The 14562-nt window shown below is 42.0% G+C and overlaps 1 protein-coding gene across 1 annotated transcript; it reads left to right on the forward strand.

The window, feature by feature from the left end:
* Positions 1-22: 22 nt before the first annotated feature.
* Positions 23-12203, forward strand: mst1 (macrophage stimulating 1). The gene is made up of 18 exons (XM_053433372.1): positions 23-316; positions 783-927; positions 1894-2009; positions 2105-2219; positions 3128-3264; positions 3798-3918; positions 4027-4145; positions 5958-6132; positions 6583-6713; positions 7605-7707; positions 8168-8304; positions 8423-8455; positions 8559-8673; positions 8758-8835; positions 9766-9912; positions 10031-10137; positions 10431-10570; positions 11435-12203. The coding sequence occupies exons 1-18, from the start codon at positions 265-267 to the stop codon at positions 11594-11596; spliced, it is 2133 nt and encodes a 710-aa protein (XP_053289347.1). The 5' UTR covers positions 23-264; the 3' UTR covers positions 11597-12203.
* Positions 12204-14562: the final 2359 nt, after the last annotated feature.

Below are 14562 nucleotides of genomic sequence, written 5' to 3' on the forward strand. Positions count from 1 at the left end.
ATTGGCTGTGTGTTGGGGGGGGGGATTGGGGCCTCTGTGTGTTTGAGTGCAGTACTTGTGTGTGTGTGGGTGGTCGGGTTGGATTCTGTGCTTTCTGAGGGGGATTTTCCTCGGGGGATTTTTGTCTCTCTATCTCTCTCTCTCTTTTATCAGGTCGACCTGTGATCGAACACTCAATCCTTAAAACCCAGATGGTCTGAGCTCTCCGGCTGCTTCTCTCCAGTATTATTATTATCGCTCTATCTTCCACACAAGACACAAACTATGACGCTGCTGCTGCTGTCCTGTATTCTACTGACCGTCCCACTGGTCACAGGTAAGGAACATTTGCTTTCTTCATTTGAAATGACCCTGAACGTTGTAATCATCTGTGTTGTTGAGGACAGTGACGTTGTTTTTTTTTGGATGTGTTTTTTGACAGCAGCAGATTTCGTGTGAAAGCCTCTGGTCACTGTCTTCTTCCAAGATTAGTGATCAAGCTACAACAAATGAAGAAACCACAAAAATACAGCCTATCATTTGCTTTACATGTGTTGTTTTAGTTTTTTGGGTTGTTGTTTTTTTCAAATTGTTTTATTTGCGTCGGCAGTTGTGTTTTTTTTTTTGCTGGTCTCACAAACCAGCAGCTGGTCCAAAGGTTATATGTGTGTAGGCTCGGGCCCAAAGGATGCAGTTGGTGTAAGTCAGCACCTGCAGCCCAGTTTAGACCAGTATTATATTCAGGTCGCATAGATGCAGTGCAGACAGTGATCCGTGGTTCTGGTTCTGTTGTGTGTGAGCAGGGTACCGCAGCCCCCTGAACGACTTCCAGCGCTCTGAGGGCCGGGAGCTGGTTCCCACCGCCTGGAACTCGGCTCGGGTGTCGACGATCCCGGGACTGAACCTGGAGGATTGTGCCACACGCTGCTCCCAGTCACTGGACTGCAGGTGACCACCTTAAAAGACCTTTATCCAGCAGGTTGGATTATTTATCAGAGCCTGACCAATATGGATATGTGGTTCCTATACCAATAAATCAACCGAATCAGGCAAAGACACATATAAACGAAAGGTCCCTCAGACCATCACATCAAGATGTTTTCTGCCCTAAAGACGTGGTCACTGTCCAGATCAAACTGAGCCATGACAGTTTGGCTTGTTGTGAAAAAACGTTTGTGGACATTGAAGAGGTAACGCAGGAAGTTGAGACTTCATTAAACAATAGAAGACAAAGAAGCAGAAGCAGGATTTCCGTTCATCTTGCTGGTGGTGAAACCATAATGATATCACCACAGCGATGAAATTAATGGAATCAAACAGTTTATCTTTCTTCTCCATTCAAACAGGAAGACGAGAACACAAATACAAAAGCTGAACTGTCACTGAGGTTACACGCCTGCCCATCTTCAAACCAATAATTACAACAGAAAGTGTGAAGGGTCAAATCCAAATCTTTACTCAAGTGAAAGCAACAGAGATATGAACCATGGGGAGACTCTTGTTATCAAACCCTTATGGCAGAGGAATGAGAGGGAGGCTTGATATTTTACAGTTTAACCATAACTTTTACTAATGATATCTATAAATAAAAAGAAAACACAAATTCAAACAAAATATAGAACTTGAATCAATAAAACATTATTTCCGCATAAAGTGTAAAACATTAATGCACATAATCTCTCCATTGTTTATTCTGTAAAATAAACGTTTCCTATCGGCAAACATAAGCACAGAACCTGTGATGTGTCCGGGAAAAGGCTCATATCGGACAGATTATAATTTCTTGACAACTCCTCAATGGTCATTCTTGATCTCAAACATCCTCAGAGAGCAAATGACTCCTGGCTTGAGTCCTGTTAGTCGCTGTCGATGAGCTTTTCAACTGTGACATGTGAAAACCTCCCTCCCCACCAGAGCGTTCAACTTCGAGACCCGGCCCGTCTTCACCTGTAAGCACCTGCCCTGGGTGGGGGACGGCAGCAACGCGGAGGTGAAGAGGAACGTGAACTGTGACCTCTACGAGAAGAAGGGTAAGCTCCAGGTGTGCTCCCACTGTGCGGCGTCACGCGGATCAATGTGAGGGGTCGCGCCCCAGATGTTTAACTGATCGTGTGTCCTTGTGAAGTCTACGTCAGGAAGTGCATCGTGGGAAAAGGAGAAGACTACCGGGGGAAAGTGTTCACCACAAAAAGTGGTCTCACCTGCCAACAGTGGTGGTCCAAGTTTCCTCATGATCACAGGTGAGATCCTCAGTACATCACAGTAAGGACCTTGCATTGCTCAGATGTTCCAGGACTTTTGGGGCCTTGTTGATCTTTTCATAAATAATCATCATATTGTCGAAAAAACATGCAACAGGTCAGAGACAGCTGGGATCAGCCAATTTCGGCTGGACACAAATTATTAAATCTAATGTCACTGATTAATCTCTGGCTCTGATCTCTGGAACAACTTCTGTCCAAAGAAATTGGAATTATAGCAAATTGAAAAGTTAGTACTGTAAGCAATGCTGTGCACATCTTGTTTTTACCTCCACCAAGGAGGTTATGATTTCATCTGCATTTGGTTGTTAGTAAATTTGCAGGATTATGCAAAAACCTTTGGTCAGGAAAGAACCCATTACATCTGGTGTGGAACCGGATCAGGAGGCGGATTTGGGAATTCTTTTTTCACTTGAATGCGTGTTTTTGATTTCTCAGAGAAAAAATTCATGGATTTTGATTAAATTATATTATTTAGTACAGATCCACATGTAAATCCAGATGTAGTGAATTTAAATGAGGGTTCATAAAGGGCCTGATGGGCCTTGGCAGACGGTGATATTCTACTGAGTGACATTCTACTGCTTGGTATAGAAAAAAGAGACGTTAATCGACCATTGATTTTTCTTCTTCCAGTAAATCTTGTGTGTTTATACAACTCTGTACTGGGGCTCTGTTCCTGGTGTGTAAATGGGAAAAATGTAAGCATAACAACGAGTTTGAACTTGTCTGAGGCATGCTCATACATTTTGTTGCTGAGGTCAAAAAACTGAAGTGGATGCAAACACCCAGTTTCCCCTCGCAGTCAGAGATAGGGCTGGAGCGGAACACCTCAGATATGTATCCTGATAATCCGTCTGCACTGTCAACCTGTCTCTCCATCTCAGGTGGACTCCCACAGCTGCAAATGGCCTGGAGCTGAACTACTGCAGGAATCCAGACGGGGATCGAATCGGTCCGTGGTGCTACACCACAGACCCCGAGCGACGCTATGAAGGCTGCAGCATTCCCCAGTGCAAAGACGGTACATGCAGATCAAACGTCTTTCCCAATTCCCCCAGGGACTAAGTCACAGATCAGGGTCATTTAGGGAAGTGACATCTTTGAGTTTGGTGCAGCTTGATTTCATTTGGGGGGACTTTTGTGCCTTTGTGGATTAATGTGCTCTACTTACATGAATAATAAATAATTCTCAATGTAAATAACCAGTTAACATTAGGTGCAGATGAAAAGCAGCTGTAGATTATCAGAATAATTTCCTTTGAATAATCAGTAAAGTTGAACCCAAATAAATAGTTTGAAATTTGTTCATGGTGTTAAAACAGAGAGAGTTAGCAGACTTAATGTGAACCGACTATAAAAGTTGTTTAAGGATTAGGAATGTTGCAACTCAAAAACAGAACAATTTAACACAGTCTCCATTTCCCCTGTAATTAGGAACAAATTCCAATATTTTCCACAAACCTGCAAAGAACATACATCAGTTCTTGTGTGTTTGTGTGACGTTTGGGTTTCACCTCTGACTTGGACACCGTGATGTTGTGTGTCTGTTTGCAGAGGTGTGCATCACATGTAACGGTGAAGACTACAGAGGGCAGGTCGACCACACTGTGAGCGGCAGGGAGTGTCAGAGATGGGACCAGCAGTATCCTCACCAACACATCTACCAGCCTGAAAAGTACACAACCACATCGCGTGACGTATACCTGATTAGACAAAATAACTATATTGTATGAATTGTGTTTGCAATTGATTCCTGTCACGCCACCCGTTTGTATTATTTCAGGTATCCTGACAAAAGTTTGGATGATAACTACTGTCGTAACCCTGACGCCTCCCCGGTGCCCTGGTGTTACACCACCGACCCTGAGGTGGAGAGAGAGAACTGCGAGATCAGCAAGTGCAGTAAGTGGAAGCTTCTCCTACAGACACAACATCATGAATGCTCTTTATAAGAATCCAGCAATGGAACAGTTTTTCTCATTTTATTCTGAAAAATGTCAAGTTTTGCTACTTTTCCTTTTATCTTCTATGGCCGAAGAATGATTAGCTTTGGTTGTTGGACAATCGTGAGGATGTTTAATTCACCCCCCCCCCCCCCCCCCAAACAAAATCTAAACAAGTCCAAAACTTTTTTTGCGACCATCTATAAACCAAACGATGAATCCGCAGATGACTCAATGATGTGGTTTTCCAATCATGTCATAGGTTCATTAGCCCTTCTGGCTGGTTCCACTGTTGATCTTGTGCCCAGGTTTTTTAAATTTCTTCATTAGTTCACGGGTTGGGCTAAATCGATTCAATTCCTGTGGCATTGGTAAACACGGTGGAAATAAGGAATCTCATTAAGTGGCTGTAATTAAATCTAGAAAAATCACCTTTGCGGTGTTTGTGCAAATGACTTCCCAGATCGGGAGACATTTCAGAATTGCCGGCACAGAATCATTTTGATTTCGGAGTAAATGTGGCTAAAGTGTGCAAATGTGAATTGGAGCTCTGCTTTGTCTCTCAGTGTTCCAGGTTAATTAAAGGTTAATTAGAATGTGTTTATTTCATTTATATCTCTTCATGCAGCTTATTTGAATCTGTTTGTTTTTCCATTTTCTCTGCTAAACTGTGATAGAGCTGTCATCAGCAGCAACAGTACAGTTATTTCACAAATACACAGGTAATCTCAATGTAAAGGCATAAACAAATAGTTTGTTATTTGTTTTTCTTAAATATAAAATGATATATACATTTAAAACCAAAACCTTAGGGTCAATGTTTCCTCGGTTTTGAGGTTGAGTTCCTTTTTTTAATGCTTTTTTATGCGTGGTAGTTTCATTGAGAAGCAACTTGTCGATGCTCTGGTCACATTAGTTCGACACTTAAAACCTTGAATACACACTTTGTTCCCTCAATGTAACTCCTGCCAAATGGGGATTGATCTGTGACCTTCTAGTCACAAGCTGCTCCTCTTACCCTCAGGCCACAGCCTCTCATTCAATAATTGATACGACAAACAGAATCAAGTGCTGAACTTTTATCCCCAGAACAATAAACAAGTAACTATACAGGTTCATCAGAGTTTCGACACGAGTTGTGTAAGATGAGCCTGGAATTTCTACTGAGAGCAGAGATCACTGCCGGCTCAAAGTGTGTAGGGATAGCACCATCTTGTGGTGTAGCTAGAAAAAGAAATCACTGCCCAAAGTCAATCCTCTCCATCATATAACACTCATAAACACAAGTCATATAAAGAAAAAGCTACGCATGTGTGTTTGTGTTTATTTGCTTTATCATAACTTTTACTGGGTGAAGAACAAATTATGATCACTGACACTGACGTGTGCTTTCACAAAAATAAATAATATAAAAACAGCATTTGTTATTTTTAAAACATATAGTAACCTACAGTATGTTATGATACAATGTGATATTGCTTTCAATTTAACTAAATCTAATTTCCTTGAGATTCACAACCATCCTGGTCAGTAAGAATTACCCTCAGCTCATCATGGATTTATGAAAAGAAAATAGTTTCATCCTATTATTCAAATTATCTGTGCTTTATAAGCCAAGTCCTTCTTGATGATCATATATTTAAATATCCACCGAATCTTCTCTTCTCCTCCATTGGCGTGAAGGCTCCCGCTAAGTGGGTCCACGTCATCCAACAATCAAACCTCTATTTCATCCAGGGAGAAGGTGTAACACTCTTTTCCTTTTCGCCAGCTGAAGTTCGCGTTGAGAAACGTCAGCGCTCCAGCTTCACCACCCACTGCTTCCGCGGCCGAGGCGAGGATTACCGTGGTAAAGTCAACGAGACGACGTCCGGGATCCCCTGCCAGAGGTGGGATGACCAGGATCCCCACGAGCATCCCTTCTACCCAAACACATATGAGTGCAAGTAGGTACCAAAAGTTGAGTGGGTTTGAAAAGAGTGTTTAAAAGTGTCTCTGGGGTCAGACCCTTCGCTTATTGCCTGCTAGTTTGAGAAAGTACTCTGTTTGCTTCCCATGAATATTAATGTCAAGATGTCACTGCAGTGAAATTTCCTGCAATCGTATTTCCCTGCTGACAGTTGACAGAGGATGATAGATGGTCAGCAGCTCCACATTAAAGAGCCGCTCGCTCTCTGAGTGGCAATTACGGATGTGAAATGAATATTAAACTTATTTGTGATGCAGGGAACACTTATCCTGCCAAAATCCATTATGAGCCGTCTCCTGTTTCCAGTGCAAGTGTTGGTTCAATCTTCACACGGCCAAATGAGTGGGACTAGGGAAATGTAGTATGTGTGTAACAGGTCATTTAATGCATCCGTGATGAGGCTGACTGTGTGTCGCACCTCATCCAGGGGCTTGGAGGAGAACTACTGCCGTAACCCAGATGGGTCGGAGGCTCCCTGGTGCTTCACGTCTGTGCCGGAGATGAGGACAGCGCTCTGCTTACAGATCAAACGCTGTGCAGACGACATAGAGGCCGAGGGTAAAGATACTTGTTGTTTTGATTTCAGCGAACAAGACGAATTCAGTCAACGTTGTAGGTGACTGAGAACATCAGTGGATTAGTATCAGTCCCTGTTGTAATGACTATAATACTGTATTCACTTCACGAGAACATGCAGGGCTGTAACCAGGATATCTGGAGATACAGAGGTCATGAATATAAATCTCTTATTTTTTATAATTTATACAGTTACGTGTTCATGTAAAATATATATATTTTCAGTGTATTGTAATGGTCTGTTTAACATGGACAGTGCTCAGTGAAGGAATACTCTTAGCTGGTAGGATGATTCTTTAATGTTCAGGGGGGAAAAACCATCTTGTTTCCAGTCTTAACAACAAGTTAAACTAAGCTAAACTAAGCTAAGTTTAACTAAGCAGCTGCTGGTTATGGCCTTATATTTAACCAACGCCTTGAGAGTGGGATATATTGTTTGATTAAAGTTCAACCAGAGAGGAAATAAGTCCATTTCCTACAACAACAACAAAAAAATCTATATAATAAACATAATGTAACACAAAGCTGTTTTCTATCTGTTGTCCTAATTTAAAATTCTGGTGTTCAAATACTTATCTTCTTTTGTATTTATTGTTTGCCCTAATTTCCGATAACAAAATCAAAGTAAAGTATTCAGTGTAATACTCACCATGAACATGTGTCTTTTAAAAATAGAATTAAACTCCCCCATGTTGAAATATCCCCGGTTTCATGGAAAAACAATTGCAAGGACACGACCTCAGTGTCCTCAGTCATGTCAACACAGCTCTACATACATGAGGATGGGCATAGAACAGGAACTTTCATGATGTAATATATTATTTTTTTCTGCTTTCTTATCACTGACATGACGATGATGTTGTTTCTTCTCAGATTGCTACCAAGAAAATGGAAAAAACTACAGAGGGATAGTCCGTAAGACCCGTAAGGGAATCACCTGCCAGAAATGGAATGTTAATACACCTCACCGGACCAGGTGCGTCAACCATTGATGTGTTACACTGACAGATAAACAAATGTTGTGCAAGAAGATTTATGTACCAGCCAAAACAAAAACAAATCCCTGCTTGTTGCATTTGTATTGGATCTGTTTCCATTCTCCATACATATTAATCCTATGTGGTGTTTTCAAACTGGTAATATGACATAATATACTGTTATGTGTTGTTTTGAGGAACACTGGAAACTTCATTGTAATCATTGATGTTGGTAAAACTCCACAAAACTCAGTCAACAAGAATAACATGTTTAAAAAAAATACATTTCCCTGTCTCTAAATTAAGTTTGTTTTTAAGTTTATTGCACATATCAGAGGTTAAACGTTTCTTTTCAAATAAAGAAAAATTGGAAAAAGAAAATTCATAATTGCTCATCCTTCTTATTTGTGACATTTATGAGCTGATTATAGCTTTAACTAAATCAATGTGTCAACACAGGATCAACACAAGGACACATCCCGAGGGAAATTTGACGGAGAATTACTGTCGCAACCCAGACGGGGACCAGCACGGACCCTGGTGCTACACCACTGACCCCAAAACTGAGTTTGACTACTGTGCCATCAAACAGTGTGGTACAGACACACAGCTCTACTCTCTCTGTGTACTTTGTCTCAGTGAAAATTCATCCCGAGCTTCGGTTTTCTGACAGGCAATTTAACGATTCATCTGTTTCTTGATGTTTTCAAACAGCTGGAGAGAAAGTGTCCCTGACTGAGCCAGGAGGTTCGTCTCTGACTCAATATGAAGCAAGATCTCCGAGTTTGACAACAAGCGTCCTTGTGTATTATTGCCATCATATTTCATCTTTGCTCTTTCCTTAACACAGAGAATGTTGAGTTTACTGAGTGTGGAAAGAGGGAGGACCGTGCCCAGAGGAGCCGGCTGCGCATCGTGAACGGGGTTCCAGGGAACTCGCCGTGGACAGTGAGTCTCAGAGACAGGTGAGCCTGGGAGAATACAGCTATTCACAAACCGGTTAGATACACTCTGCATTGCTGTTTGTGACCTTTGACCTCTGTTTGCAGGAAAGGAAACCACTTCTGTGGAGGATCCCTGGTGAACCCCAGATGGGTGATCAGCACCAAGCAGTGCTTCTCCTCCTGGTAAGCTTCATTCATTTAAACGGTTTTAAGGCCCAACCCGCCAGCGTCAGTGGGAGCGTTTGCCTTTGTGAACTCCTGGTTGCAAACAGCCAGGATAAAGAAGGAAGTTAACAGAAACCATGTACGCTGAAGTGCAAAACAAAAAGATTTTGGACCTATTTTTGAAAGATAGTTTGTCACAAATACCCAATAAATTATTGGATATTTTAGCCGGGAAGGATCCACCTGGTGGAAAGTCACATTCTCGGCCGCATTTGAAGACTATCCGAATTCGAAGGGTCCTCCAAAGGATGCGGCCCCCAAATTGAGACCCCGCTAAAAACTGTAGCCTATGAAAGGATGTACAACATACCAGCTCCCAAAAATTGAGGCCGGAACCACTCAATAACCTCCTGGTGGCTGGCTGCAGGATAGGCTCCTAAAACCTACCTCCTCCGTGTTAATGGATGGGACGTGGACCAAACTATAAAGTCAATAAAAAGTATAGGTTAAATCAATTTTTCTTAAGAATGTTTTTTGTCATTTTAGTTCTTAAAATAATCTCACTGATGTTTGTTCAAGTGCTCATTTTTTCTGCTTAGTTTCATCTTAATTATTGACTTTAACACTAACACCTCCATACCGAGGTTTCACACCAGGATCGCTACTTCACAGACTTCAAATGCGCAGGATGGCAGCGTTTGATTCTGGGATATTTTGGCTTCCTTTATGGATAATGGGAGGAAGTCGAGACACTTTATCCATCTTTATATAAATCAGCCTATAGAAGAGTTCACTCATTTCAGTGATCCCAAATCGTTTCAGTTCAAAACAATAGTTTTTCCAACACATCTGGTCATAACCAAGTGTCTACAGGTTTGGTTGTGTTTTGTGTTTGCTACTCACAGACTTACATGCTGAGCTATGATAACACTTGTGACATGTACACAGCTACGTGGACCTCCCGGGTTACTCGGCCATGATGGGAACACTGTATCGCGATCCACAAGAAGGAGAGCCCGATATGCAAACCATCCCTCTCACCAAGATCGTCTGTGGGCCATCTGAATCTCAGCTGGTCATGCTACAACTGGAATAGTGTGTACTGACAAAGGGTCCCCGGCGCACACACACACACACACACACACACACACACGCTCAAGCACTCAGACATACCATTAATTTCCCCCTGACTCCCTCTTCTCTCTTTTTGTAGTCCTGCCCAGTTTAATGAGCGTGTCTCCCAGATCTGCCTCCCTCCTGAGCGCTACATTGTGTCTGAGGGGACAACCTGTGAGATCGCAGGATGGGGGGAGACAAAAGGCAAGTGTAATCCTTTCGCCATGATAACTCGCTGCTGAATTCACTACACGCTGCGCTTCAGGCAACCGCAACATGCTTTCTATTGCAATAATTAATAATAGAATCCCAGGAACAAGTATCCTGCCCTTGAAGTAATGTTGTCTCCTAATGGGAGAGCTATTCACACCACTGAGCAACAGATGGCGTTGCTTTTTAGAGAACCGTTCAACATCTGTCCACCTTCCAAGTCTTGTCCTCCACCTCTCTCGACACGTCTGCTGCTGACTCCTTCCTCCTTCTCGCTGCTGCTCTAGGGACCGGAGATGCCACCGTACTCAACGTGGCCCAAATACCGGTTCTTAGCAACAGGGCATGCAACCAGTACTTCAGAGGTCGGGTCCGTGAGAATGAGATGTGCACAGGCTCGTTCCAGGGCGGCGTGGGGGCCTGTGAGGTGGGTGTCCACGCAACATTCTGCACAGTTTCAAAACTTTACCGTCAATTGTGAAGGAAATTGTTGTAGTTGGGGGGAAATCACTGATTTACCTGTTTTTTGTATTTTGACGTTTGCCTCAAACAAATATATTTATACAGTAGATGTGTATATATATAGAAATATACATGTAATGGTAGGCTATACATCTTACATGATGCCGGGGAGTCACGTTCAACTTCACACACGTGCCGGAAGAAAAAGTATCTGTTACACATTCTCAAGATGTGCTACCTTCCAAGGATGTACAGAACAATGTACAGAAACGTTCATTTGACGTACCAACACTGCGTCATAATGGGATAACTTAAAGTGCAGCATCAGAGTCTAGACTGTTGAAATAAAGAAGTTAGTGCTTTCACGCAGGTTTCACGTTTCCATCACTGCAAATGCAAAAACAGCACTAATGGCATCATGGTGTTTGCTCGTGTGTGATCTTCTGGTAGGCTGTTAGACACGTTTAGCTAGTTTCCCCTCTTTCCAGGCTTCATGCTAAGCTAAGCTAACAGGCTGCCGGCTGTAGCTTTATGTTTACTCTACAGACATGAGCATTTTATCGATCTTCTCATTGAGCTCCCGGCTAAAAAAATGTCCAGCTATTCCTTTAATGACTTATGTCACAATGGGATGGGATGATTAAAATCCCTATAAGCAAAGGCTGTGCAGCTATTTATACGTTCCTATAAATCAAACACATCCACCATTTGGCTAATGGAGGTGGACTGGACAAGATGTGACTGCAAGATGTTTCCAACCTCAGCAGTGACAGTCAGTCATAACAGAGACAAGTAATGACTGCGGCGTGTTGTTCCTGTGCGTCTGCAGAGAGACTACGGCGGCCCCTTGGCGTGTCAGAACAGTGACTGCTGGGTACTCGAGGGTGTGATCATCCCCATGAGGCGCTGCGGACACCCGGGCCAGCCCAACATCTTCATCCGCGTCTCCGTCTACGTGGACTGGATCAAGAAGGTCATGGAGATGACTTAAGACTCGGATGCTGACGTCCAACGAGGGACTGAACTGATCCACGCTCAACCCGGAGCAGTTTTCGTTCTGTTGGCTATTTACACTTTTACTTCTCAGTTATTTCTTTTACAATTAAAGCTATAAATAATACATAGAAATGCATCGTCACATCAGAAGTTCTTCGCATTGGGATTTAACATTATTGTTTTAATAAGAAGTTGTATAAAACGTTGGAGAAAGTCCAACTTCTTTATGTACTTTTACATTAAGGTAATTCTTTCAACCACAGCAAATAACATGAGTAGAGTCATTTAAATTCATGAGCCGTCTGTTTTATGCAGCCAGACAGAAATAGACCAAAACATTTATATTCCCAAAACTCAACCATGTAAGCATGAGGAGTCAAGCAGAGAGGATTTGGTATAAAAATGTGTAGTGACGCTTTGTCCTCAAACTTGATCCGAAAAGGCAAAAGAATAAAAACTAAATCAAAAAGCCACTGAGGCACCCGAGGAGTTAATCTTACACAGGGAATAAGTTAATTGTTCGGGCAGGAGTCAAGTTTTGTGTACTTGATTTTTCTGTTTTTGCATCAAACACACAAACAAACAAACAAAACTAAAGGGTTTGCCGTCTACTGTCTTCCTTTCCCTTGTAACAAACCATGATCCCTTCCCGTTTCCTAGAATATCCACACACATAGAATCCCCTGGTGCCCAGGACCTTCAAAACAAAAGCATAAACTAAGAAAACAAACAATCATTGTTAAGGCAAAATCTGACAGAACACGGAGCTAACTAAAAACTGATGTTTAACTATTTAACATAAGAGAAAACAGTAAAGAGCTCCAACAAAATGGTTGTAAAGTTATTCAAATTTAACCTCACCTCAACAACCCCAGTTTACTCACTGTATTTGAGATGCAAGCAGTTGTGCTGTGTACAGAATTTATCAGAAATCAGAACTTTAGTCAGGAAAACATGTTTTCTATGATTACATTGTTGCTTTACCATATTGTCATTAATCATGTGTTTATACAGCAACCTTTACTTGTACATACCCACAGCAGGAGTTGCTCTAATGCATTACATCTGCTCGCAATCAAATTACAGTGTTTAGACAATTTATTAAATGTTTACATGCGGCCCGTAAATGCTATAATTGCCACATTTTGTTATTTATTCGCCATAAACGAGAACGATTCGAGGATCAAGACTAATTGTAGGCCCTCAGGTCCAGAGGATAATGACAGGAGATGATAAAAGAGGAGGTGTGCAGGGTTTTCAGAACCATTTTTAAGTCCCTAACATCCCGTAGAAATGCCCCCTCTACCACAAAACTGTACGCCTCCCCTCCCTCCCTCTCCCCTGGCAGTGAATGGAGCTCCGAAATACCTTCTATGCCCCCAGCCTCTAAAAGAAATCCCTCCTCTGCCTTGTCTTTTGATGCCTGCCCCCACCTCTAAAGACATGCCTTTGTGCCTTATGCAGAACTGTATGCGCTGCACATTCTTTCTAGTTCTATAGGAGGATTTTTGTAACCCGGTCCTGATGAGCCCACGGAATTCAGCTTAAATAAACCTCAAGATCAGAGTCCGACCGAATCTCAGACACACCAGCCTGCAGAAGGCCACTGAACTCGCTCTGTCTCTGTCTGACGCACACACACACACACACAGACACATTCGTACAATTCTCTCTAATGCAAACTTCCCACTCCCCTTGCCTCTTATTTCCCGTTATATTTCTCCTTCTTCTGTCTTTTTTGTAATTTTCACAACGTCTCTTTTCTTTTGTCTTGAACAATAAGACGACAACGAGGTTTTTGCAGGGATGAGAACTAATAACACCAAAGTGTCCGCCGTGCTCTCAGCTGATAATGATGGGCTATTATCTCCCTGCGCTTTATGGCGTTTTTTAAATGACAGGTTGACAGTTAAGATTTGTAATCATCATTCTGTTCACCACTTTCATTTAGTAATATTTTCTAGTGGATGACTAATCAAATCCATATATGACTGCTTTCTCAGCAGCGGCTGCAAAAGGTTTCTGGGAAAGGCTGACTGAAATCTTTGTAGCAAGTGATGCTTCAAAAATATGCAAATGTTTTCTTCTACCCACTGTCTGTTTCTTGTTTGTTGGTTTGTAGGTTTGTAACACAACAAAATATTGTAGATTTCCAGACAACTTGGTGAAAGGACGTGGTATCAGCCAGGGAAGAAACAACTATGTTTTGATGCAGATCCAGGAGTTTTGGCCACTTTTTGGACATAAAAAAGCAAATAAATTGTTGCCACATTTAGGAAACCGATACCTGTGTGTGTGTGTGAAGTTTGTGAGTGAATTTAAAGGGTCAATGTATGTTTATGTGTCTTTTGGAAATGTCTGGAGAAACCATGGAAAGGCTGAAGAAGATAAACACTTTACCTTAACATAATGTTTTTTTTGGTCTAAATGAAGTCTTCTGGTCGCACGTGATGTTGATCCGTCCCTGCAAACCCTGTCAGAGAAGCGTCTCTCTTTGTAACCTAAAGCTGTATGTTTCTGGTCTGATGCCGCAGCATGTTCACCTGACATGACTCCACGAACAGAGCCTGGAATGTGTTTTCACCGAGGCTCAAACATTTCCCTCTGTATTCATCAGTATGTGCAAACCGAGAAAGGCACTGCTGGAAATCACGAAGACTCTAAAGGGCAAAACAAAGAGAAGCGACTCTATTCTGAAAATACAACTTCTTCACCATAGGAGGATGAGACTTTTGAATTGTTTTATTCGTTTTTTTTTTACGTGTTTTGTTCTTGCTCACGTTTCTACAGCCAATGCTTGACTGAATCGATTAAACTTGGGTTTTTTGTTTTGCTTAACAAAAACACATTAAGCTGCAGCCTTCCAGACTTTGTTCTTAGAAAGCTCATGAGAGACTTCCTTTGTTCTGACTTATGTGTGATACACTTTAGGTGGGGAGATAACAGCAGGGACAGTCTGAC

Source organism: Pleuronectes platessa, chromosome 2 (genome assembly GCF_947347685.1).
Source record: "Pleuronectes platessa chromosome 2, fPlePla1.1, whole genome shotgun sequence".
NCBI classification, from domain to species: domain Eukaryota; kingdom Metazoa; phylum Chordata; class Actinopteri; order Pleuronectiformes; family Pleuronectidae; genus Pleuronectes; species Pleuronectes platessa.

Coding starts and splice junctions, on each gene's coding strand:
- mst1 (XM_053433372.1), top strand. CDS start 265: ATGACGCTGCTGCTGCTGTCCTGTATTCTACTGACCGTCCCACTGGTC. Junction 3,265..3,797: donor CATTCCCCAGTGCAAAGACG/GTACATGCAGAT, acceptor GTCTGTTTGCAG/AGGTGTGCATCACATGTAAC. Junction 7,708..8,167: donor AATACACCTCACCGGACCAG/GTGCGTCAACCA, acceptor GTGTCAACACAG/GATCAACACAAGGACACATC.